We start from the raw sequence: 24,287 nt of genomic DNA on the forward strand, positions 1-24,287 counted from the left end.
TAATGAGAGGTCATAATAACTGGTTTGTATTTTGGTTTGTAATGAGAGGTCATACTAACTGGTTTGTATTTTAGTTTGTAATGAGAGGTCATAATAACTGGTTTGTATTTTCGTTTGTAATGAGAGGTCATACTAACTGGTTTGTATTTTAGTTTGTAATGAGAGGTCATAATAACTGGTTTGTATTTTGGTTTGTAATGAGAGGTCATACTAACTGGTTTGTATTTTAGTTTGTAATGAGAGGTCATAATAATTGGTTTGTATTTTAGTTTGTAATGAGAGGTCATAATAGCTGGTTTGTATTTTGGTTTGTAATTAGAGGTCATAATAACTGGTTTGTATTTCAGTTCTTAATGCGAGGTCATAATAACTGGTTTGTATTTTGGTTTGTAATGAGAGGTCATAATAACTGGTTTTTATTTTGGTTTGTAATGCGAGGTCAAAATAACTGGTTTGTATTTCAGTTTGTAATGAGATTTCACAATAAATGGTTTTTATCTCAGTTTGTAAAAAAGGCCTTACAAATTAGTTTGTAATTTAATTTGTATTTCTTACTGAAATGAGAGGTAATGACAAAACCTGTTTGTATTTTAGTTTGGAATAGGAGGCCATAACAAAACCGGTTTATTTGATCTTCCGGAGGAAATCATTCATCAGATTGTTTCTTTCCTCTCCCTGCAAGGTTAGCTATCTCAACCATTACCAGTTTTAAATTTTAAAAGTAACCATACTTCCAAGTGATTTTATTTTATTTATATAAAAAAAACTTTTTTTAAACATATTTGAATCTCTAAAAAAATAAATTAGGAAATTCCTTTATTTCAGATATTACAATTCACAGTTTACTATGAATTTATTTAAGTAAGCTTTTTACATATATTTTTTTTGTGGCTATGTTCTGAATATAATTTTTTTCTCTTGAAACTCCACAAAAACATTATTTTTAATTTTTTATCAATTTGTTCTAGATCTTTGTCAGGTTGGAGCTACTTGCAGATATGCATATGGACTTACGCACAATGAACAGTTTTGGGCATTTCAGGTGAAATAGTAATTTTATACAATTTGAATGCACGTTTATTCCATTCAAGGGACTGTAAGCGTATTTTCAAGTGACCCTTCATAAAAAGTTGGCAATGCTTGATTCACAATAGTTTCCGTAAAAGCTTTGTCTGATTAAGTGAGTAAGCTGTGAATCTGACATTGCAATCTTTGTATGGAGGGTCACTTGGAATCACGCTTTCAGACCCTTTAACGAGAAAACCTTTTTTGTTGTCATTCACCTTTATTTCAAAGAGTAATTTTATTGATAAATTTATTTATTTCATTTGTTTTAGATGTTAAAGGATTGTAAACTGCTTTATATCCCTGAACCAAGTGGGCTTAAAGATTGTTGGCCCAACAAGAAGTTTCCAGTCGACGGTGTACTTTGTGACCCTAATCTCCAGGTAGGTTTACTTTCTCATCCTATTTCACAGGTATATGTATTCTGTGATTCTAATCTGAGATGTACTTATTAACCTGACCTGTATAGTTCAGAATCAGTGTACTCTGTGAACCTTAATTTATTTTTGGGATCCAATAACAAAAACAAGCCAAAGATGTATGTTGCTAAAATAGTTATTTTTAAATTAAAAAAACTGGAAAAGTTTTCGATTAATCTGCATCTAAATAAAACGTACATCCCAAGCATGGATTTACAGAAATTAATGTAAATATTGCAGGGGAATCGTGAACTGTTTATTATCTATTCCGCAGAATTCAGAAGAATGACACGAGAAAAATGGAACAAGAAGAAAAGGTGTGCCTTACCAATGCTTATTTAGTAATTTACATAATAAAGTATACCCAAAAAAATGAAGAAAAGAATGGTATCAATTATATTTTTATCCTATTCAGGAGTATTATTTCACGTTTAACCTATTTTTCTGGATTACGTTCTCGAATTTAATGATTCACAAAACTCTTTATAAATTCTCTGTTTCTCTCCATTTTTACATTAAAAACGAAGAAAATTATATATAATATGTTTATATTTAATGCATTACATTTTATACAGTAAAAAACCAGAAAACTGGGGAAAAAAGAAATATAATCTTTAGACTCAAGTTTTGATTTTAAATTGTCCAATGAGCATAAAACGCTTCAATTTTGACAGTGTGCAAAGACCATTTAACTTTACAAGTGATGATTTTAAAGCTAGTAATAAAAGTATTTACGTTGTAACTACATCAACTGCACTCTGACAATGCTTTAATGTCGTCTTCCCATTCCTCAGTTTTCTAGTTCTCTCTGTATAATAAATATATCTAAAATATTTAAATAATTTTTTTTACTTATTTTTAGAAAAGATCCATTCCGAACAATGTTGGAATCCAACAGTGTAGTCAAGGATATTTTACCAAGGTTGCTAGGTAAATAAAATAAAATAAAATTTAAATTGATAAAATATTGAGAAATAACTAAACTTATATTATTATTTTGTTTAGCATTTTACGTGAACTTGCCTCAAGAGGAGCAGTGCAGTGCTCGGCTTGTTCTATTCGGCCCTGGAATAGAATCAGAAAGGTTGGAGACAAAAAATTCTTGGCTTTGGGTGCCTTTTTTTCTAAAAAATTGCTTTAAGTTCCCCTGTAAATATTTTCTGCATTTTTGGTTGATTACTTGCCTTGATGTTCTTTCTGAATATAAAACTAAATTGTGTTTAGAACCCAAGATTTAGTTCATAAAATTGTCAACGCTCGTAGCAGTACATTCGATGCAGTCGAGTTCATTCGAGGCCTTCAGGTACATTTATCTTTTTTAATATTTTGAAATTACCTTATGGACCCCTTCCTCCGTTTACAAAACATTAAACTCCGTGATTATCTATCTATCTTAACCTAACCTAAATAAAACAGTCATTACTTTAATTTTATTTAAGGGGGGGGGGGCTAAAATTAACGCATTAATGCATCCCACCTCTTTTATTTTGTTATTATTTTTCAATGATTTGTAAGTGGGGGTTCCATGTCGGGTTCCTTTTCAGATCTTATAATTATTAATAATATTATTATAAAATAAAAGGAAACTGTATAGGAAAAGATACATTTGATTTAATTTTATATCAGTTCCTAAATTTAGCTCAAAGTTCTTAGTTTTTGTACATAAACTGTTCTCTTGTAGGGAGGAGTGGGTAGTGGAGTAAGAATAAACTACAAACACATGTACAACTTTGACCTTATGTGTCTTTACACAAATAGACAGAACGAACGCCTTTCAAACAAAGGTTAGATTTTCTTCCTGTCGACAGCAGGAGTTTTTTCACCAGCATAACATTCTACATGTAGGACTGATAACATGCCCATTTTTCATATAGTGGTTTACTTAAAATAACGATAGCTTCTTAAATTTGGAATTTAGGATCATTTAATTGAATGGATTTAAAGTAGGTTCTTGGGTGTTTGGAGATGGAGATGGGAGGTTGATTGTTTGGTTTGTCTGATGTTTGATCATAAAAGTGGGTGGCTGAATTTGCTCTGTTTGATAATTGAAGTGGGTTGTTAGATTTGCTCTGAGTTTGATAATGGAAGTGGGTAGTTAGATTTGCTATGTTTCATATTAAAATTGGGTAGTTGGATTTGCTCTGTGTTTTATAATCTAAGTGGGTTGTTAATGCTCTGTGTTTGATAATGGAAGTGGCTTGTGAGATTTGCTCTGTGTTTGATAATGGAAGTGGATTGTAAGATTTGCTCTGTGTTTGATAATGGAAGCGGGTTGGTGGATTTTCTCTGTGTTTGATAATGGAAGTGGGTTGGTGGATTTGCTCTATGTTTGATAATGGAAAGGGGTTGATGGATTTGCTCTCTGTTTGATCATAAAAGTGGGTCGTTAGATTTGCTCTGTGTTCGATAATCGATGTGGGTTGTTAGATTTGCTCTGTGTTTAATAATGGAAATGGGTTGATAGATTTGCGTTTTGTTTGATAATGGAAGTGGGTTGTCAGATTTTCTCTGTGTATGATAATGTAATTGGGTTGGTGGAATTGCGCTGTGTTTGATAATGGAAGTGGGTTGTTAGATTTATGCTGTGTCTGATAATGCAAGTGGGTTGGTGGATTTGCTCTGTGTTTGATATTTGAAGTGGGTTGGCGGATTTGCTCTGTGTTTGATAATGGAAGTGGGTTGTCAGATTTGCTCTGTGTTTTTGGGAACTTGAAAGTTGATTTGTAATTTTTGATTGGTTTCAATTTTAAAATTGTTTTAATTTAAACTATCGTTGTTGTTAATTTTTGATAAAAATTTGATTTAAGAACTTTAGAGATATTAATGATTTGTTTAGGGGAGACCCGGCTTAATCCAGTATCAAATATAACAATTATAAAAGACAGCAGTGGAAATCTAACATTAAGGTATTCCCCAACCCGTACTTTTTGGCCCCCCATGAGGTGACCTCCCCACCCCCCGCAGCCCCACCCTAATGATTTTTACTACTTTTTTTACACGTATGCATGTTTATAAAGTTATTAAAATTTGATTTATGTTAAAAATGATAAAAATGTTACTGGCAACTTCTGAATTTTTCATCCTCTCCATTTTTAGTTTATTTTTAATGAAGTTTTACTTGTACCCCAGCGTGGATGTAATATGTTTATATTAGCTTTATTTCCGGGAATAGTTTTTAACAAACATCCCGACATAACGTTTATATTTGAAGAATAGATTTTGTATTTATTGAAAGTTCTGATTACCGAGATGGTTTTAACTAATATTTACTGACGTAAGGTATTTCTTTGAGGCATAAATGATTTTATATGTATTGTGTAAGTTCTGATTCCGGAATTGTTTTTGATCAAACATCCCCTGACATAATGTTTTTATTTGCGAAATAGATTTTATATTTATTGTAAGTTCTGAATCCAGAAATGCTATTGAATAAACATCCCCTGAGTTGTCAGTTCTGATTTTCAAGATGGTTTTGAACTATAATCCCCTGACATAATCTATATATTTTCAGACCAGAGATAGTAAAACTGCTTCCAACCCTGCATGCTCTTGTATTTGCTCTCGACGTAACACTAGAGGAAAATACAGTATTATTAAATTAAATAATCTATTAGTCAGTGCTGGGAATTTTTGCGTTGGCTACTAATAATAATCAGGATCGCTTGGGCACTATACTGCATGAGCTCTTTTAATTTGAAGATCTAAAAACAAGACTTTTTTTAAAAAGAGATATTTTTGTCCCCAAGACTTGATCGGGTTGTTACGATCAAATCTCGGAATTTTTACTATTGCGAAAGTTTGGTGTTTTCTGGGTATTTATATTGATCTACCAGGGGTTGTAATCTGGCAGCCCATTCATCCATCCACGCTTCATTCATTCTGAGAAGAGGGTTGACAAGATTCCAGCTGCCTAATGGCTTCTTAGGCCTGAGAATAATAGAGAGCAGGAATCCTTCTGATATACTGGAATTAGGCCCGGTTGTCATAAAGATAGGAAACATCACACTCTTTCTGGCTGTGGACAAGTGTGCTGAACTTCAGTGATCTAACGAGAACTGGTGTCACACACCCTCCACCCCACCCCACAAACATCCACCCCACCTTACAAAAAATCTATACCTTCCATACCTTCATTTTAGTTATTCAGCCCCTGATTAAAGCTCCCTGAAACCCTGGGTACGATTAACATGTGGGATATCAAATAAAGCCATGGAAACAAAAAGGTTAATTTGTTATTATTTCCAACAAACGATTGATTAGAAATGAAATATACGGATACTGAATACGTATCATGAATATTTGTTTAAGGTCTTAAGTTAGAATACATAAAATCCTTTAGGGGAAGATCCAAAGAAGATAAAAAAGTATTAGCTATGGAACAATTATCAAATTATGTGAAATCTTTTGTTTATTTTATTTATATCTTTCCCATAAATAGGCAAGGCAAAAATATATGTTGATTATAGAATTTATACAAAAAGCCTTTCTTGTTGTTTTCCTCAAACATTTTTTTCTTTGATTTGTTTTACTCGTGGAAATTATACTGTTGGATAACTAGGAGGAAGACGTGATGAACTCCCTTGCATTGATGAGGAAGGAACTCGATATACTTCTTCAGGTTGGTTGGTTCGTTCGTTGGTTGACTGGTTGGTTAGTTGGTTGGTTGGTTTTGTTTATACGATTTGCTGGTTATTTGAATTGTTGGCTGGTTGGTTAGATTGCCTAGTGTACGTTGGTTGATTGGATAAATGGCTTTTTCATGTTTGGTGGGTCCGGCGGTTGGTTGGTGGGTTGGTTGATTTGTTGAATGATTGAACGGATTAATTATTGGTTGAACTTTTGGTTTATGGGTTTGTTAGATGGTTGATTTGATCTAGAGAGGATGGTTCAAACTTGAAATTAAGAGAGATTGATCTTTAGGGTTTAAGTACGTTCAACATGACTCTACCCCTGGTTGTGATGGCATGTAGTGAAGGTCAGCGAAGTGCCTGTATACCTGTACAAGATATTATTACAGGGCTTCAGCTGGAACAATTCAACTTGTAAGTTAGTATTTATCTTCTCTAACATTTTAATGACAAGAATATCTCGAGATGTTACTCAAACATTACAAGCTGGGAGACCTCACTTCATTTTTGATTTAGTACTTTACTTCAAGTTTGGGGGTGGAGAGTAGGACTTTACATATAGTCTGTTTCCTATGATTTGATTTGGACCTATTTCCGGTTATTGGATATATATTATATATTCTATAGCTGTCTAAAAGTCTATAACTTACGGAATCAAAAAAATTGCGTGGGAAATCCTTGCACATGTTAAACAAAGACTTTGCGCAGTGTACATACTTACAGGATTACGTATTAAGTTGGATTCCCCCCCCCCCTCCCAACCCCCTCCGTAGAGAAAATAAGGGTTGAAACATTTTGATAAATTTAGTTTGTCCAATGAGTAAAATTTTATTTTCTCTGTAGTGCATGGGGCGTGTGGAAAGTTGAAGTGGAGAATATGCGAGGAGCAGAAAAAGGTTTAATTTTTAACATTTTGAAGTTTTTTCATAAACTGATTTGAATTTTACATTTAAAAAAGAATTTTCATAATGAAATATTTTGAAGTTTATTTTTTTTTAAATAAGTTAAAGATAAGTTGAAGAAAAGTAACATATAAGTAGTAGTACACTGACTTGTTTACTTTATTTTACTGCACAGTACATTGTATAAGATATGTAGTACACATTACACTGTATGATAAATCACACAGTAACTTATCTATTTACTTTATTGGACTGCACAATATACTGTACGATTATTGATTAAGTACAGATTAAGCTGATTTATTTACTTCACATTTTTTTAGAGATATTGGCCTGAGGCTGTTCAAATTTTTTTTTTTTTTATAACTAACACATGCCACTCACTTTAGGCCTAACGCGGGGCTTTTATATCTACTGCCTGAGTCATCAGACATACTGCCTGAATGCCTTATTTTACCTTAACCCGACTATCTTGACCTACTTCCGGTCATTGGATTTCGACTATTTATAGCTCTTTGGAATGCTTTAACCAAAAAGAAGCAGAATGCACAATTTTTACGAGGAAATGTTGCGCATAGATTTTTGTACAGATGGCTTTAAATAGAATTTGCACATTTTCAGTTTTCCTTGATTACAAATTCAGTTTTTGAAAGTTTTGCAAAAAAATTTGCTTATTTGGATTTGCCGTGGTAAGGGCTTTTCAAAAATGAATAATGTATCATATTAGGCTTTTAGGGCGCTTCGCGCCCATCTTTTACTTCAATTGTGAACATGTTTTCTTTGTGTACATTGTAAAAGAAAACAAAAAAAGTTAGCGGATTTCATTAAAAAATTCGTGGATTTTCAAAAAATTCTAAAATTTAATGAAAATCGATTTTTTATGAGGCAAATTTTTTTAATTTTGATCATTCATAAACCTTCCCTGGGGCCACGTGAGGTCCCACAACAATTTTGGGGCTGATAAGTTTATTGGATACAAACAAACAGACAAGCAAAGTATATATATACTAGGCTTTTAGGTCGCTTCGCGCCTATCTTCTCTTCAACTTTTAATTTTTGTTTTATCTGTGAGCAACTTCTCTATTACAGTTAAAAGAAAAAAAGTTTGCAGATTTCATAATATTTTTTGTGCATTTTCAAAATTTTACAAAATAAAAAAAAACTTTTAAACACAAACTTTTAAAATTTTGATCATTCATAAACCTTCCTTGGGGTCAAGTGAGGTCAAACTTTTTTTTTGCAGATTATTAAAGTACATCCCAAGGGCTTTCCAAAATGTATCAAACGTGAATCACAGTAAGGAAATAGACTATTTTGGTAAACCAGACGTCAGTCTGAATAGAGTAAAAAAAAACATATTCAGCTGATTTTTTTACTTCATTGAACTGCATACTTTAATACACACGTACTCTGACTTATTTTTATAATTGTATTGCACAGAACACTGTAGAATAAAGTACACAGTAAACTACTGCAGGGTTTGATTGGGTTCTACATCATCTGAGAAAGAAGAGAAAGGATTGGAATTATCATACCTTGCAAGGTTACATTATGAATTTTTTTTTTTTTTTTTTGAACTAAAAAATAATTTTGTAAAATAGAAAATATTTTCTATTTGCATTTACAAGACCCAAGATATAAATTTTGAATATTAATTTCAGGGCAGTATTCATATCCTCACTAAGAGGATACAATGTTCCATAGAGGAAGAAATATGAAGAACTCTCAGTAATTACGTTAAAGACGAGTTTTTCTGAGATCTAGTCCACAGTGTCTTCATAAATTTAATCTAAGAATACCTTCTACAAAACAAAAATGCAGTATTTTCCACCCAAAGAATGGCTAATTTCTAAAAGCAGTTGATTTGAATAATTAGTTGCCGTTTTAACTAGATATCCTTGTCTGGCACTTCTGCTAAGGTACTTTGAAAATATATAAATATATAAATTTGCAATTTGCATGAATCTTGACAAAAAAAATGAGATTAAAATCTTTCATTTTGGTTTTAAGTTATTATTATTTGAAAATATGATTAATCCTGCAAAATCAGCTGATGAGGCCCGTAGCTCAGAACTTTTAAATTGACGAAAAAAACCTGTTCGCCGCAGAATTTTACTCAAACTTCATTTACTTGTCTCGCAACGAAAAATCATAAATGTTTTAATAAGATAAATTTTGATAATTACAAATCAAACAAGTTAAACCACAGAATTCAAAAGTTTCAGTTTGGGGTCAAGTTTTAAAAAAAAAGAATTTGATGTTTCTTTTAAAATATTTAGTTTTTTGACATATAATTTAATAAGTAATTCCAAAAAAAGTTTATTATACGATGCAACTCACAAATTTTAAAGATTTTTAAAGTAACATTTTATTTTTATTTTGCACAAAAACATAGCATTTTTATCAAACTTGCTTACAGAAACAATCCCAACGATCTCAGAATTTTTTTTATTATTTTTTAAAATGTATAGATTTAAGTTAACATTTGACTGGATACATTGTATAGTGTATAGTGTACATTTTACACTGTGCAACATACACTACACTGCACATTAAATATACGTAACTATAGTTACAGTATTCCATTTCCTGACTTTGCAAAATAAACTAATTCTTAGTTCTTTGTTTATATTCAAAATGTTAATCCAATTATTGTATAATACCATGATAAACCATTATACAAGACCAGTTCGGTTTATCCTCCCTAGTGTGCCTTGTTATTGCTCAGTCTGTGATCAATAAACATTTGTTATTATTGAATTATTATTGACTCAGGAGTCCGGGGTGTATATTTTCTCAAAAAAAATCATTATTCTTCCCCCCCCCCCTTTTTGAAAATATTTTTTTTCTCTCCAAAGTTATAAAAGTTTGCTGAATTGGGGAAGATCAGGGGGATGATAGTTCTCTAGTACGTTTTTTGGGACACCATTTATAAGAGAAATATTTTGAGAGTTTGCAATAAAATCAAAATATTATAAAAAAAATAAACTGATAAAACTAAGAAAGTCTCAAATATGGTGTTTTCAAAAAAAAAATAGGATGCAGAATGAGGTTAAAATTTTATTTAGAAGATGAAATAACACAAAAATTTAAAAATATATTTCAAACACGTTAAGAATATTAACATAATAATACATTCTTAATACATTTTTTTACAAATTATATCTAGGGTATTTAAACAGCTTACAATCTAAAAATCTCATAGCTTTAAGCCCTATAGTGGTTTAGTTTTTATGTCATTCTCAAAATTATACAGACTATTGAAACTAAAGATTTCTAGTCTTAACATTATTAAAGTCTATTGCCAAAAGCCAAAAAAAAACTCTGATTTTACTATAGATTTCTCATAAAAGAACGCAAGAGAAGATTATATGAGGAAGATTGATGGATAGAACAACAGAAGAATAACGGGTAGAGAAGAGTAGATTATATGAGGAAGATTGATGGATGGAAGAAAAGAAGAAAGAAACAAAGAAGAATAACTGATAGAGAAGAGAAGAATATATAAGGAAGATTGATGGATAGAAGAACAGAAGAATAAAAAGAAGAAAGAATCAAAGAAGAATAACGGTTAGAGAAGAGAAGATTAATGAGGAATATTAATGGATAGAAGATCAGAAGAATAAGAATAAGAAAAAAGACTATCGAGTAAAGAAGAGAAGATTATATGAGGAAGATTGATGGATAGAAGAACGGAAGAATAAAAAGAACGAAGAAGCAAAGAAGGATATCGAGTAAAGAAGAGAAGATTATATGAGGAAGATTGATGGATAGAAGAACGGAAGAATAAAAAGAACGAAGAAGCAAAGAAGGATAACGGGTAGAGAAGAGAAGATTATATGAGGAAGATTGATGGATAGAAGAAAATAAGAATAAAAAGAACCAAGAAGCAAAGAAGGATAACGGGTAGAGAAGAGAAGATTATATGAGGAAGATTGAGGGATAGAAGAACGGAAGAATAAAAAAAACGAAGAAGCAAAGAAGAATAACGAGTAGAGAAGAGAAGATTATATGAGGAAGATTGATGGATAAAAGAACAGAAGAATAAAAAGAAGAAAGAATCAAAAAAGAATAACGGTTAGAGAAGAGAAGATTAATGAGGAATATTAATGGATAGAAGATCAGAAGAATAAGAAGAAGAAAAAAGACTATCGAGTAAATAAGAGAAGATTATATGAGGAAGATTGATGGATAGAAGATCAGAAGAATAAGAAGAAGAAAAAAGACTATCGAGTAAAGAAGAGAAGATTATATGAGGAAGATTGATGGATAGAAGAAAAGAAGAATAAAAAGAACGAAGAAGCAAAGAAGAATAACAGGTAGAGAAAAGAAGATTATATGAGGAAGATTGATGGATAGAAGAAAAGAAGAATAAAAAGAACCAAGAAGCAAAGAAGGATAACGGGTAGAGAAGAGAAGATTATATGAGGAAGATTGATGAATAGAAGAAAAGAAGAATAAAAGAACCAAGAAGCAAAGAAGGATAACGGGTAGAGAAGAGAAGATTATATTAGGAAGATTGATGGATAGAAGAAAAGAAGAATAAAAAGAACCAAGAAGCAAAGAAGGATAACGGGTAGAGAAGAGAAGAAAGCATTTCCCTCGGATACGCATACAAAATGTATTTTCTCCTGACAGTTCAACCAATTCCTTAATTAAACAAAAAGATAATTTCCAAAACATGAATATTAAATTTATAGATTATATAGATTACTAAAAGTTCATTAGATGATAGATAATTATTAGATTACTAGTAAATCATTAGATTTGTAGATTAATATTAGATTATTGGAAATTAAATAAAAAATTATTGAATCATTTGAAAATCATTTGATAATAGATAATTATTAGATTACTAGATTATTGTAAGATACTAGATTATAAAAAGATAATAGAATGATATTAGATTACTAGAATATTGTAAGATGATAGATTTATATTAGATTACTAGATTATAAAAAGATAATAGAATAATATTAGATTACCAGAATATTATAAGATAATAGATTAATATTAGATTACTAGAATATTATAAGATAATAGATTAATATTAGATTACTAGAATATTATAAGATAATATATTAATATTAGATTACTAGAATATTATAAGATAATAGATTAATATTAGATTACTAGAATATTATAAGATAATAGATTAATATTAGATTATTAGATTATTATAAGATAATAGATTAATATTAGATTACTAGAAAATCATTAGTTAATAAGATAAATATTAGGTTACTAGTAAATCATTAGTTTCAAAGATAAATATTAGATTACTAGAATATTATAAGATAATAGATTAATATTAGATTACTAGAATATTATAAGATAATAGATTAATATTAGATTTTTTGAAAAATGATTAGATAAATAAAAAAAATAATGGATTAATATTAGATTATTAGAAAATCATTAGATAAGAAATTATTAGTTTAGATTTTTAGATTTCTAAATGTTTCATTATTAGAGAAAAATTAGATAATAAATCTTTGAATAATTGCGGTCTCTTGAATTTACGCTTATATATTAAATAATACAAGATTAGATAATAATAAGATAATAGATTAATATTAGATTTTTAGAAAATCATTAGTTAATAAGATAAATATTAGGTTACTAGTAAATCATTAGTTTCAAAGATAAATATTAGATTATTAGATAATCATTAGTTTCAAAGATAAATATTAGATTATTAGATAATCATTAGATAAGACATTTCTAAATATTTAATTATTAGAGAAAAATTGGATAAAAGATCTTTTGAAAATAGGGCGGTTTTTTGAATTTACGTTTATAGTCCCTTTCATACTTAAAGTTTTTAATTATTTTACTTGTTATTTGACCAAGCAGCCAGGCTTCCACACAAATCCTCTAAATAATTCTTTTGTTAAAAGTAAACTTATAAAAAGGATTGAAAACATTAGCACACAAAAAAAGTATTGAATTCTAAATTATTATATTTTTGTATGGAACGAAATTAACTTCAAATAGAAAAGTAAAAAATTTAAACTTTGGACATTCTTATAAAGCAATTTTTACGAATTTAATCTATTTTTGTAAAAAAACAAACTAAATTTTTCAGAAAAAATATGCCCATTGTCCTGTCAACTGACCTGTAGCTCGCTGGTCAACCCAGGAGAGCATTTGATCACACAGCTTCAACTTAAATTGATAGATAAATAGACTATTAATTACATAGATAAATAGACCATTACATTGATGAATAAATAAATTAATATATGGACAATAAGCAAATTCTTTTAATCTTCTAGGTCGTTAAATTTGATTTCTCAGATTCTAGTTACTAGATCTGAAGCCGAACTTAATGAATTTAAGCTACAGCGGTGAACAACCTATTGCCGGTTCAAATTTGAACCACCGGCTCAATGTTCAAGGTTAAGGAAGAATTTGAATATTCAAGTAATGAATTATGTAACCATGCTAGTAATATCTGATTTATCTATGTTTGTTTATCTATCTTATCATGTTTCATGTTGACCCTGACTGGCCATTACGGTCAGTTGAATTTCACCTGTATATAAAATAAATTAGTTCAATACGATTAGTCGTTAAATACGGACGTATACATAGCCTTGAGTTGTGGCTAGAGATAGAGTCAGCTAGATTCTAATTAGACTTTGAGTAGAGTTATCGTTTAAGTATCTCGCATCTAGATTTCTTACATTCAAAACAAGATTCCCTAGCTCAGAATTTTCAATTGTCAAATTGATTTTCAGAAATGAGAAAATACCTGTTTAAATTATTTATAAATATATTTGTACATTTAAGTAATTTTCTAAATGTAAAAATCCAAAATCGTTTAAGTAACAGGATTGTTATTCAAATGTTTTCAAATAGAAATTCAATGTTGTAAGATTGTTTAAATATTAGAATAACGGTTCAAATATAGGGATACCCACTAGAGATGACTGAGACTTCACAGACGGCTATACTGTGTTCATTTAATGTCAAAAATCAAATTTAACCTTCAGTACGGCCAGAAAAAAAGTTTTTCAAGGGACTGACCGGCTATGTAAGGTAGTTAAACTGAGTATGCAGTGGTGTGGACAAATTCTTTAGGATTTATTTGAGGCATTTAAAACTTTTCCACGATGTATAATTACTGAGTTGGAGTGCATAGTCTACGTTAAAAATCATGAATTTGGGTGGGTACGTTTTCAGAATCGGATTTTTAAAATTATAAGATATCGACGACGAAAAATAAAGTTAAAAATTATACAGTAAACTAATTAAATGGTTGGGAACATATTTGTCAATAAATCAATGCTACAATCAATTATTTCGTTTTCATCATTATATTGAATTTCTTTTTTTCTATGAATTTATTCGTAGATTTCTACAAATTCTTTAAATGTCGTCTTTTCAATAATAATTCCAGAAAATCTTTGTGAATAATGAGAAGCTACAAGGTGTTCCAAAAAACATGGGAATTCAGTGACGAATTGATATAGTCTTTGTTATGAATAAGCATTGTAAATTTCGAAAGCCACAATATTATTATGTCTTCTAGAGTTTGTTTTATGAAAAGGGTAAAAGGCTGCAAAGATGTGTCTATAAGATGAAAAGTGAATACGGACAAGTTTACTCTGTTTGTACACTGAAATTTTCTTGTTTTACTAAGTACAACTGTATTCAGTCAAAACATAAACAAACAACATGTGAACATAGCAGATTACAGCTTTCTCAGTAGGTATCCCCATACTAAATCAAAGAATTATTCGAAAAGACGATATTGAATTCGTCACTGAATTCCCATGCTTATTGGGACACCCTGTAGAATAATGAGAAAATAGAAACTAATACTTGAAAAAGATTACGTATTTTCGATGATAAGATTAATTTTTATTTTCTCAACCTGTTCCTAAACACCTAATTAGTTTACTGTAGAATTATGTTTATATTTTTTGTCGTCGTTATTTAATAATTTAAAAAAACTATTTTAAAACGTATCCACCTGACAGTACGATTTTAACAGTCGACTTTGCGCTCAAACTCAGGATTTACAGATCTCTAAAAAGTTTTATGTTTCTCAAATGAATCCTAAAAGAATTTGTCCACTACACTGAATACTTAGTTCAACCACCTTACATAGCCGGTCTGTCCCTTTCATGTCGTCATTGAAAAATCATCTAATCATCTAACCCTGTAAAAACTAAGTACATTGAAGTGCATCCTATTCGTATCGGAATATTTTCTATCATATTTTGACGTCTAAAATCAAAAATGGCAAAATAGATCTTATGTACGTAAAACAATATGATAAATAGCCCAACCAAAAAGTACTAAATAGAAAATAAGAAAAAATCTTGGAACTTTAACCAGTTTACGGTTCTGTATTTTTGTATTAAATCCTAAAATAAAACCTGTTCTGTATTTTTGTATTAAATCCTAAAATAAAGCCTGTTCTGTATTTTTGTAATAAATCCTATGAAACCTGTTCTGTATTTTTGTAATAAATCCTAAAATGAAACCTGTTCTGTATTTCTGTAGTAAATCCTAAAATGAAACCTGTTCTGTATTTTTGTAATAAATCCTAATATAAAACCTGTTCTGCATTTTTGTATTAAATCCTAAGATGAAACCTGTTCTGCATTTTTGTAATAAATCCTAAAAAAAAACCTGTTCTATATTTTTGTAATAAATCCTAAAATGAAACCTGTTCCGGATTCATTTTACAAACTTGCGTTGGTCCAGTGTCAACCACAGCAGCCTAAACAAAGGGTCTGTAGTTGTTATTTGTCTAAACTGTTAATCTGAGAAATGAATCTAGATCTCAAACCGATTTATTAATTAAACATAAACTTTCTAGTCCGCTTGAAAGATATTTTTTTTTACAAACTTATTCACTCTCAGCATGAAATCTTTATTTTTTGAAGATACAAGTTTCAAATTCATTGTCGAAAAATAAGAACTTAATCCGCCACAAATCTATTTAGGAAGAAATATTCCCACAACCTTGAATTATGAAAGTTTTAAATATTCCCTTTGTAAGCACTGAATTTTGTTTTGTTAAACTTAAACAGGGTTATCCACAAAGAATGAGAATTCATAGACGATTGTACGGAATTTATTCTCTCCGTTTCCTTATTTTTTTTTAACTCCCTGCAACAGTAAACATGTTTCGCTGCTCTTAACAGGCTATATTAAAACAGAAAATTAAATTCAACCTAGAAATCGTAATATTTTGTAAGTTTCAGATCGTCTTTACAGCTTCATCCTTTGTGGGTAACCGTGTAAGTAGATTACTTACTATACTTACTTAAAAATGTATTTTGAATCTTGCAGGTTTCTTTAATTCCATAAAAAATATAAATTAACCAACCTTGCTTTTAATGCATGCCAGATATTTGTAGCATTCAAGAACTACAGGTTTTCTGTACATATCTTGTACATGCAGACCGGTTAACAAACCCTGAATAATACAGGTTTCTGTACATATCCTGTACATGCAGACCAGTTAACAAACCCTGAATAATACAGGTTTTCTGTACATATCTTGTACATGCAGACCAGTTAACAAACCCTGAATAATACAGGTTTTCTGTACATATCTTGTACATGCAGACCAGTTAACAAACCCTGAATAATACAGGTCTTTTGAACATATCCTGTACATGTAGACCAGTTAACAAACCCTGAATAATATAGGTTTTCTGTACATATCTTGTACATGAAGACCAGTTAACAAACCCTGAATAATACATGTTTTCTGTACATATCTTGTACATGCAGACCAGTTAACAAACCCTGAATAATAAATGTTTTCTGTACATATCTTGTACATGCAGACCAGTTAGTAAACTCATTTTTCAATATAAAGCGAAAATAATATTGATAATTTTTAATACCAACAAAAAGTTTGTCCAAAAATATTTTTTGTCAAAGTTATGTACTTAATTTTCCCCCAGACCTTCCTGTTTATATTTTCAATCCTCCATTAATTTTTTTGATAAATCAGTTTAAGATTGACAAAACAAAATTTGGGGATTTTGCTTTGAAATACCACTTCATGATATGAAATGTACAGCATGGGATCCATTAAACTGCGGAATAGAAAAACGACACTAAAGTCATCTTGTTTATATTTGATTTTGTTTTAAAGTGAAATGATTTACCAGTGACTTATTAAGTTGAATATGGGTCTGTGTACACTGCACTATTGTTCATTAGACTATTCAAAGCCATAACTTTAAAGTCTACTTCCTCTTCCACAGTTGGATTTGCCCCCCTTTTAATCTTGTAACCTGGGTAAAAAATGAGATTGCATTAATTTCACCATCTTCGATAACATTCAGCAGACTTTCACCTCTACACTCACACATTCTCTTAGAGTCCTAATATATCAATCATTAAAGGGACTGTAAACGTAATTTCTAGTGACCCTTCATGCAAAGATGACATTACCCAATTTATATAGGTACCCTTCAAACATTGCTCTGCTCAAAAGTATGGAAGATTCTGCCGTTTTTCAAACTCGAAAACTGTTTCTTCTGATAATTTCTCCATTGCTTTCTATCAGCAAAGAAAGCGCAAGTCACTTTTGAAAAGAACCCGCAAATGAAACAAAAAACATAGATATCTAATTCATACTTTATTAGACAAAGGTTTTAAGGGTACGTTAAGGTCGATAATTGGCATGACAGGATCAGTTGAAATTACGCTTACACAGTCCCTAAACAAATCGAATCGAAAAACACGTAATTCTAAAACCCTTTAGTGAAAAACTTTCGACGAAGCCCCTGCATATAATCCTTTATCAAATTAACAATGAGGAAGATTTCGTCCGTTTACTATCTAAACTGTGCTGAATTCTGTAATTTTTCTTCCTTGTCTCTGAACCATTGAAGACAAACAACATTTAAAATGATAAACTTTAAGCTAGGTTACCTTAGGTTTAAAGAGTAAGATTTTGTAACTCACTATAAATGAATTTTTCAGCTTTACGAAAATTTGTATCCAAAAGCATTTGATTTTTGTGAAATTTTAAAAACTGGGCTTTTAAGGCGCTTCGCGCCCATTTTCTATTTCAATTGTGAACATTTTGTCTTTGTGTACGTTATAAAACAAACAAAAAACAAAAATTTCTTGAATTTTCAAAATTCTCAAAAATCGAATTTTTTAAAGACAAATTTTTGAAAGCCGATCTGAAGTATAATCTACCATGATGTGCAATTCTAATTCATTATCTGTATTAATAATATTATTATCTTAACTATTTGTATGTTGACCCAGCCGGGCTAGCCCGGTCAGTTCATTTTTACCTGTTTATAAATAAAGTAGTTGAATATCATTTGTTGATTAGAACGGACGTATACAGAGCCTTGAGTGTTGGCGAGAGATAGAGAGCCTTAAGATTTGGCTAGAGATTTAATTAAATATGATCTCGTTAGACTTTGAGTAAAGTAATCGTTAGAGTATTAGCATCTAGATTGGTTACAGATCATCCATAAACCTTCTCTTGGCAATTATTGGACACAAACAAACACCCAGACAGACAAGCAAAGTATATATATAGATGCGCGAAAATATATTTAAAATTTCCAAACATTTTTGTTACTGTTTATATTGTACTGTACAAAGGGAAGACGCTCATAGATAGATCCACAATTCAATTAGTTAAATTAGAGGATGGGCGCGACGCGCCCTAAAAGCCTAGTTAGTATATAATATCATAAAAAATCCCTCATTTGTAGATATTTACAAACCTGCCAGTTTAGCTTCAGATCAGTTCTGAAGGAGAAATAGTAACAATATCTTCCATAGCAGAAACATGTTCCTTCATTTCTCTCGTAGAAGTAAACACTAGAACATTTACTTTTTTCTCTAGACAAACACGGTTAAAACGCCAAATGTAAAAAAACCTAATTACAGATAGAATAGACTCAGATTAAACCGAAAAAAAACAGACAGAGATTAAACAGATAGAATAGACACAGATTAAACAGAAAGGATAAACAAAGGCTAAACTGATAGAATAGACGCAGATAAAAGAGTGGAAAGACACAGACTAAACTGATAGAATATACACAGATTAAACAGATAGAATAAACAAATATTTAACTGATAGAATATACACAGATTAAACAGATAGAATAAACAAAAATTAGACTGATAGAATAGACAGCAATAAAAGAGTGGAAAGACACAAATTAAACTAATAGAATAGACACAGATTAAACAGATAGAAAGACACGATGATAGATTTAAAAGGAAACGGGGTAAATCGTTCCATTATTATGAATTTATTTCAAATTTTTTTTTTTTAAATATTCTTACAAAGGGAAAAGACTTTATAAATAAATTATACCTTGGATCTATGGTCTTGAGACAAGTTGGTGTAGTTGCCTTTAAACCACAAGTATGATTGAAAACCAATCTCTTATCAGTGTACTGAGAGTACACTCCTAAATAGTATGTTTTACAGGGTTACCCACAAAGGATTAGACTGTAAAGAACTATAAAATATGACGATTTGAAGCTTGATTTTTGGTTTCTGGATTTTCAATTGAGTATTTTGATTGTTTATGAAATCATGATTAAGCACAGAAAAAAGCCAGTTTAGGCCTTCAAGAAATCCTGAATGCAAAAAAAACCGGACTTAGCAAATTCGCCTGTGAAGTCTCATCCTTTCCGGGTATATTAGGACTTGGTAGTACACTTTACAAATCTTTTAGCAGTGTACTCAGAGTAAACTTTTAAATAGCTTGTAATGTATTAGAACACTTTACCATGCCTGGGTCTTGCTAAATGCACTGGGTTACCCACAAAAAATTAGACTTTAATGGCGACCTGGAAATATTTTTTGCTGTCGATCTAATGGATCGGTCTTTGCTTATAGTTTTTGATGGATATATTAAATGATTTGGCAAAGAAAACAAATACAGGGTGTCCCACGAAACATGACAGTATGCAGGACGACTTGAATGTCGTCTTGATTTTTGATATAATTTGCTGCGTTTATTTGTCAACCTAATTTTAGAAGTAAATTTCTAGAGATTATAATCACAAAATTTCCCTTGTCCTGCCATTTCCAAAATGTGGTCTGCCTTTTTTGTGCTTTCAATATTGCCCGAGATATGAAGAATTTCGTTCAGATTTCGACAATTTTGCTTTTATTTAACAAAATTGAAATCTGAACCAAACTCTTTATATCTCCAGTAATATTGAAAGCACAAAAAAACTCAGACCACTTTTTGGAAATGCCAGGGCTAGGAGAATTATGTGATAATTGTTGCAAGAATCATACATATTAAAGTAGATAGAAAACTAAATGTCACAAATAAATTCAAATACCAAAGACGACTTTCAAGTCGTCTTGCTATTGTCATGTTTCGTGGGAAACCCTGTAGCTTAAATTGTTATAGGGAAACATCAATTTAAGGACAGAGACTGAAAAAAAACCGTACAGTCGTCTTTGAAGGGTTGTTTGTGTGTAACCCAACTATCTCCACATTTAATTAAGACCATGGAGTAAAAAGTACAAAGATTTCAGATAGTTCATCATGAGTACAAAGATTTCAAATAGTTCATGAGTACAAAGATTTCAGATATTTCATGAGTACAAAGATTTCACATATTTCATGAGTACAAAGATTTCAGATAGTTCATGAGTACAAAGATTTTAGATAGTTCATGAGTACAAAGATTTTAGATAGTTCATGAGTACAAAGATGTCAGATAGTTCATGAGTACAAAGTTTTTAGATAGTTCATTGAGTACAAAGATTTCAGATAGTTCATGAGTACAAAGATTTCAAGGCGATTAGTACAGCTAGTAAGGAAAAAGTATCTAAATGTATTAATTCAAAACATTATTTATCTTGCCTGAAAATTGATCATTCCAGAACAATAAAAGGAAAAGAACAGAGATCATCTTTTACTTTATATAATTTCCAAGTTTTCAAAGCCAATAAAAGGTTGTGTGTTATGATGAAAACTCGACAAATTTTACTTTTTCTATCCTTAAGTTGGTTTTGTGAACTCCCTATCCATACACTATAGTACAACTGGCTACTAAGGCAAACATAAAGACTCAAAACAGTTTAGAGAAAGCCTAGCATTTATTATTTATATTAACTGATTGTGTACAAACTATTTACAGAGATTTCTTAGTTGTTTTAAAATACAATTTATATTCATGAAAGCAATTGAAAGATATTATTCAACCTTAATAATATTTATTTTAAGTAGATTTGAAGAATTGATTTTTAAATTTTTTTTAGTTTTGGACCCCTTCCCCTCTAAAGATTGATACATCTGACAAATTTAAGTCCTCTAGGTCTAAAAATTGTGATTTCATTTGATACAGGGTGTTCCACGAAACATGCAGTAGCAAGAAGAATTGAAGGGAGTCTTTGATCACTGAAATATTTTTCGACTTTTATTCGTAACCCTAATCCAAAATGTGGTCTGAATTTTGGTGCTTTTAACTTTCCGATTGTACGACAAATTTAAGGCTCCCAGGTCTAAAGACTGTGACCGCATTTGATATTAAGTATTTCTAAATGACTGTGAATGAAAACTTGTTATTTGACAAAATGTCGTCTTCTAGTTGTACGCCAGATATATGGCGATCTACAATCTACACACTAGTATTACACAATTCTAAAAATTTCGCTAAAAAAATTATGATTGGGTCGACTTGAAAGTATATTCAGGCCTTATTTAATGTTTTGACTTTTAAAGCTCTATTATACTTTTTGAAGCACATGGCCGGCAAGTTCCTTCAATTAAGGTAAAATATAATTTTGCTAATCTGTATCAGATAGTGCGTATTTAGTTCATATTAATATGTAGGTTTATGTGAATGTTCATACACATACTTTGTTGTTTTCACAGCTCTTTCTCTCATCATTAATTTTGAAATTTATTAGATTAACCAACTGTGTTTTTGAAAATAAATATTATATTTTATTGCCAAATTAAGGATCCAATTAATGTGGGTTAAAAATACAACTGTTGAACTACAGTAGACTATTTGAACAAATCTCAATTTTATTCATGATTTAGAAATAAAATTATGTATCCCTCCCATCGTCTCTTTTTTCTTTGTAGACAGGAATTAGGAAAGCTCCATTATAGCCAGAGTTAACCAGTTGAAATCCATTCCCATGAAAGGTTGCTCCAGCAATATGTAACCCAGTCTCTCTCCTTTCTCGTCTTAATTCTATCTCTCCGTCTTTATGATGTGGTTTTGCGAAAGCGCTATTTCCAAAAAAGTAGGGGTATCCAGAGTAAACGGGATGGGATCGTTTCTCATGTACAATTGCCTCAGCTATGTTAGACTCCGTTTCTCTTCTTTCTCGAACCAAATCAGTTTCTTCGTCTTTATGATGTGGTTTTGCGAAAGCACTATTTCCAAAAAAGTAGGGATATCCAGAGTAAACGGGATGTGACCGTTTCTCATTAACAGTTGCCTCAGCTATGTTAGACTCCGCATCTCTTCTCTCTCGAACCAAATCAGTTTCTCCGTCTTTATGATGTGGTTTTGCAAATATGCTATGTCCAAAGAAGTAAGGGTATCCGGAGTAAACGGGATGGGATCGTTTCTCATGAACAGTTGCCTCAGCTATGTTAGACTCCGTTTCTCTTCTCTCTCGAACCAAATCAGTTTCTCCGTCTTTATGATGTGGTTTTGCGAAAGCGCTATTTCCAAAAAAGTAGGGGTATCCAGAGTAAACGGGATGGGATCGTTTCTCATTGCTGGACGCATCAGCTATTGAACGTACCGCAAGGCGGTGAACTAGGATTGAAGATCCATCAGAGTTGAGAATGTACGCCTCAGTGGTCAGAACCACAAGGAGGATACTGAACTAAACAAAAACAGATTAAAACAGAATTAATCTAGAAATAGTTTAAATAACGACGGAAAAGGAAATTTTTAAGAAGTACACCAAAGCTATTTAAAGTTAAAACCATTGTCCACGGTAATCTCAGCGTAATTTCAAGGGACCCTCTCTGCAAAGATGACAATTCCAGATTTACAACGGTACCCCCAAAAGCTTTCCCTGAAAAAGGATTTATCCATATTTTTATTTTTATTTTAAAAAGCTGTTTATCTTCATTTATAGGTTAATTGCAAAAGTGACTTGCGCATTTCTTGCCTATAAGAAACAAAGGAGAAATTTTCAGAACTGAACACATTTTTCGAGTCAGAAAAACGACGTTATTTTCACATTTTTGATCAGTTTCAGTCTTTCAAGGGTACTGTTGTAAATCGGGAAATGTTATTTTTACAGCTACAGTCCCGTTATACATTTTAATTTATGAGTTAAAGGAACATCCTTTAAAGTTTACACACTTTACATTTCACTTTATTTTGTCAAAGGAATGAGTTTTTGCCACAAACTCAAATTTTGTAATCCTTATATCTTTGCAACCAGATGGTGTAAACCAATGATATTTCAAACTTAGACTATTTAATCTAACAGAATTCTTAGTTTGAAATATCAAAGGTCTACAACGTCGGGTTGCTAAGATAGGGGGGAAACAGTTAGAGTTTGTGGTAAAAACTCATTTCCTTAGCCAGAGAAATTATCTAGTAGTGTTCCAGATCTTAGATATTTCAAACTATAAATTCTGCTTGATCAAATAATTAAAGTTTTTAATAACCAAAAGTTTACACCCCTTGGTTGCAAAGATATAGATAATATAAGATCCCTTAAGACTTAATAAAAAGAACAAAATTCAATGCTGGAGAAATCTTGGAATGTATTGCTTTAAGTTAAAGTTATCAATATACCCAGGTTGTCATTGAAGGTTTTGGCTCAACTAGACTTGAATACTGTTACAGGAGCTTATATAGTATATAGATATACATCCTGGACCCGATTGGTTCTAACCAAACCAACCCTGATTCTTTTGATTGACAGAGGAAGTTTTTCAGCTTTTACTTAATATCTACATGGAAATTTTTTAATATACTTAAAAGTGCATAGTATTGGAGAGATTCAAAGGAATTTTTTACAAAATTTAATTTTCTAATCTTTGCAACCTAAAGTCGAAGTCGTTTAATAGTTCACACAGTGATTCTGAAAAAGAAAATAGTCAAGGTTTAAATATCGGGGGTTTGCACGAACAAGTTGGAGGAACAACGCAATCAAAAATTAGAGTTTGCGACAAGTATTCAGCTCTTTAAAATTTGTTGTGTATAGATGAGTGTTAAGAAATTGGGAATTCGAACAATTTGAAAAAAAGTTTTAAACTTTCGAAGTTTAGAACAATTGAGTCAACCTTAAAATGTTTAGA

The 24,287-nt window shown here is 30.9% G+C and overlaps 2 protein-coding genes across 3 annotated transcripts in view; one reads left to right on the forward strand and one right to left on the reverse strand.

Moving 5' to 3' along the window:
* LOC111705779 (F-box only protein 4) overlaps positions 1-8,972 on the forward strand; it is a 9,773-nt gene extending 801 nt beyond the window's left edge. Inside the window, exons 2-16 of the mRNA XM_023478447.1 lie at positions 595-682; positions 969-1,042; positions 1,338-1,448; positions 1,725-1,801; positions 2,347-2,414; positions 2,490-2,568; positions 2,709-2,787; positions 3,166-3,268; positions 4,321-4,390; positions 4,996-5,062; positions 6,043-6,102; positions 6,405-6,526; positions 6,956-7,008; positions 8,492-8,557; positions 8,676-8,972. Coding sequence (XP_023334215.1) covers positions 595-682; positions 969-1,042; positions 1,338-1,448; positions 1,725-1,801; positions 2,347-2,414; positions 2,490-2,568; positions 2,709-2,787; positions 3,166-3,268; positions 4,321-4,390; positions 4,996-5,062; positions 6,043-6,102; positions 6,405-6,526; positions 6,956-7,008; positions 8,492-8,557; positions 8,676-8,698 — 1,140 coding nt within the window. The 3' untranslated portion in view covers positions 8,699-8,972. The remainder of the gene's footprint in view (positions 1-594; positions 683-968; positions 1,043-1,337; positions 1,449-1,724; positions 1,802-2,346; positions 2,415-2,489; positions 2,569-2,708; positions 2,788-3,165; positions 3,269-4,320; positions 4,391-4,995; positions 5,063-6,042; positions 6,103-6,404; positions 6,527-6,955; positions 7,009-8,491; positions 8,558-8,675) is intronic.
* Positions 8,973-9,626: 654 nt separating this feature from the next.
* Positions 9,627-23,870, reverse strand: LOC111705788 (uncharacterized). Of its 2 annotated transcripts, XM_023478462.1 has the most exons (10): positions 23,782-23,870; positions 20,865-22,852; positions 19,349-19,445; positions 18,747-18,843; positions 17,286-17,375; positions 16,364-16,453; positions 15,698-15,751; positions 13,134-13,182; positions 12,852-12,891; positions 9,627-11,664 (listed from the first exon to the last, which is right to left on the reverse strand). In XM_023478462.1, exons 2-10 carry the CDS (start codon positions 20,911-20,913, stop codon positions 11,520-11,522), a joined length of 711 nt encoding a protein of 236 aa, XP_023334230.1. In that variant the 5' UTR covers positions 20,914-22,852; positions 23,782-23,870; the 3' UTR covers positions 9,627-11,519. The 2 variants fall into 2 exon arrangements, with proteins under 2 accessions (XP_023334230.1, XP_023334224.1); XM_023478456.1 differs by lacking the exons at positions 9,627-11,664; positions 12,852-12,891; positions 13,134-13,182; ... (3 more) ...; positions 18,747-18,843; positions 19,349-19,445 and having other exon boundaries at positions 21,924-22,852; positions 23,782-23,869.
* Between the last annotated feature and the right edge of the window lie 417 nt (positions 23,871-24,287).

This window comes from Eurytemora carolleeae, unplaced genomic scaffold, assembly GCF_000591075.1.
Source record: "Eurytemora carolleeae unplaced genomic scaffold, Eaff_2.0 scaffold112, whole genome shotgun sequence".
NCBI classification, from domain to species: Eukaryota; Metazoa; Arthropoda; class Copepoda; order Calanoida; family Temoridae; genus Eurytemora; species Eurytemora carolleeae.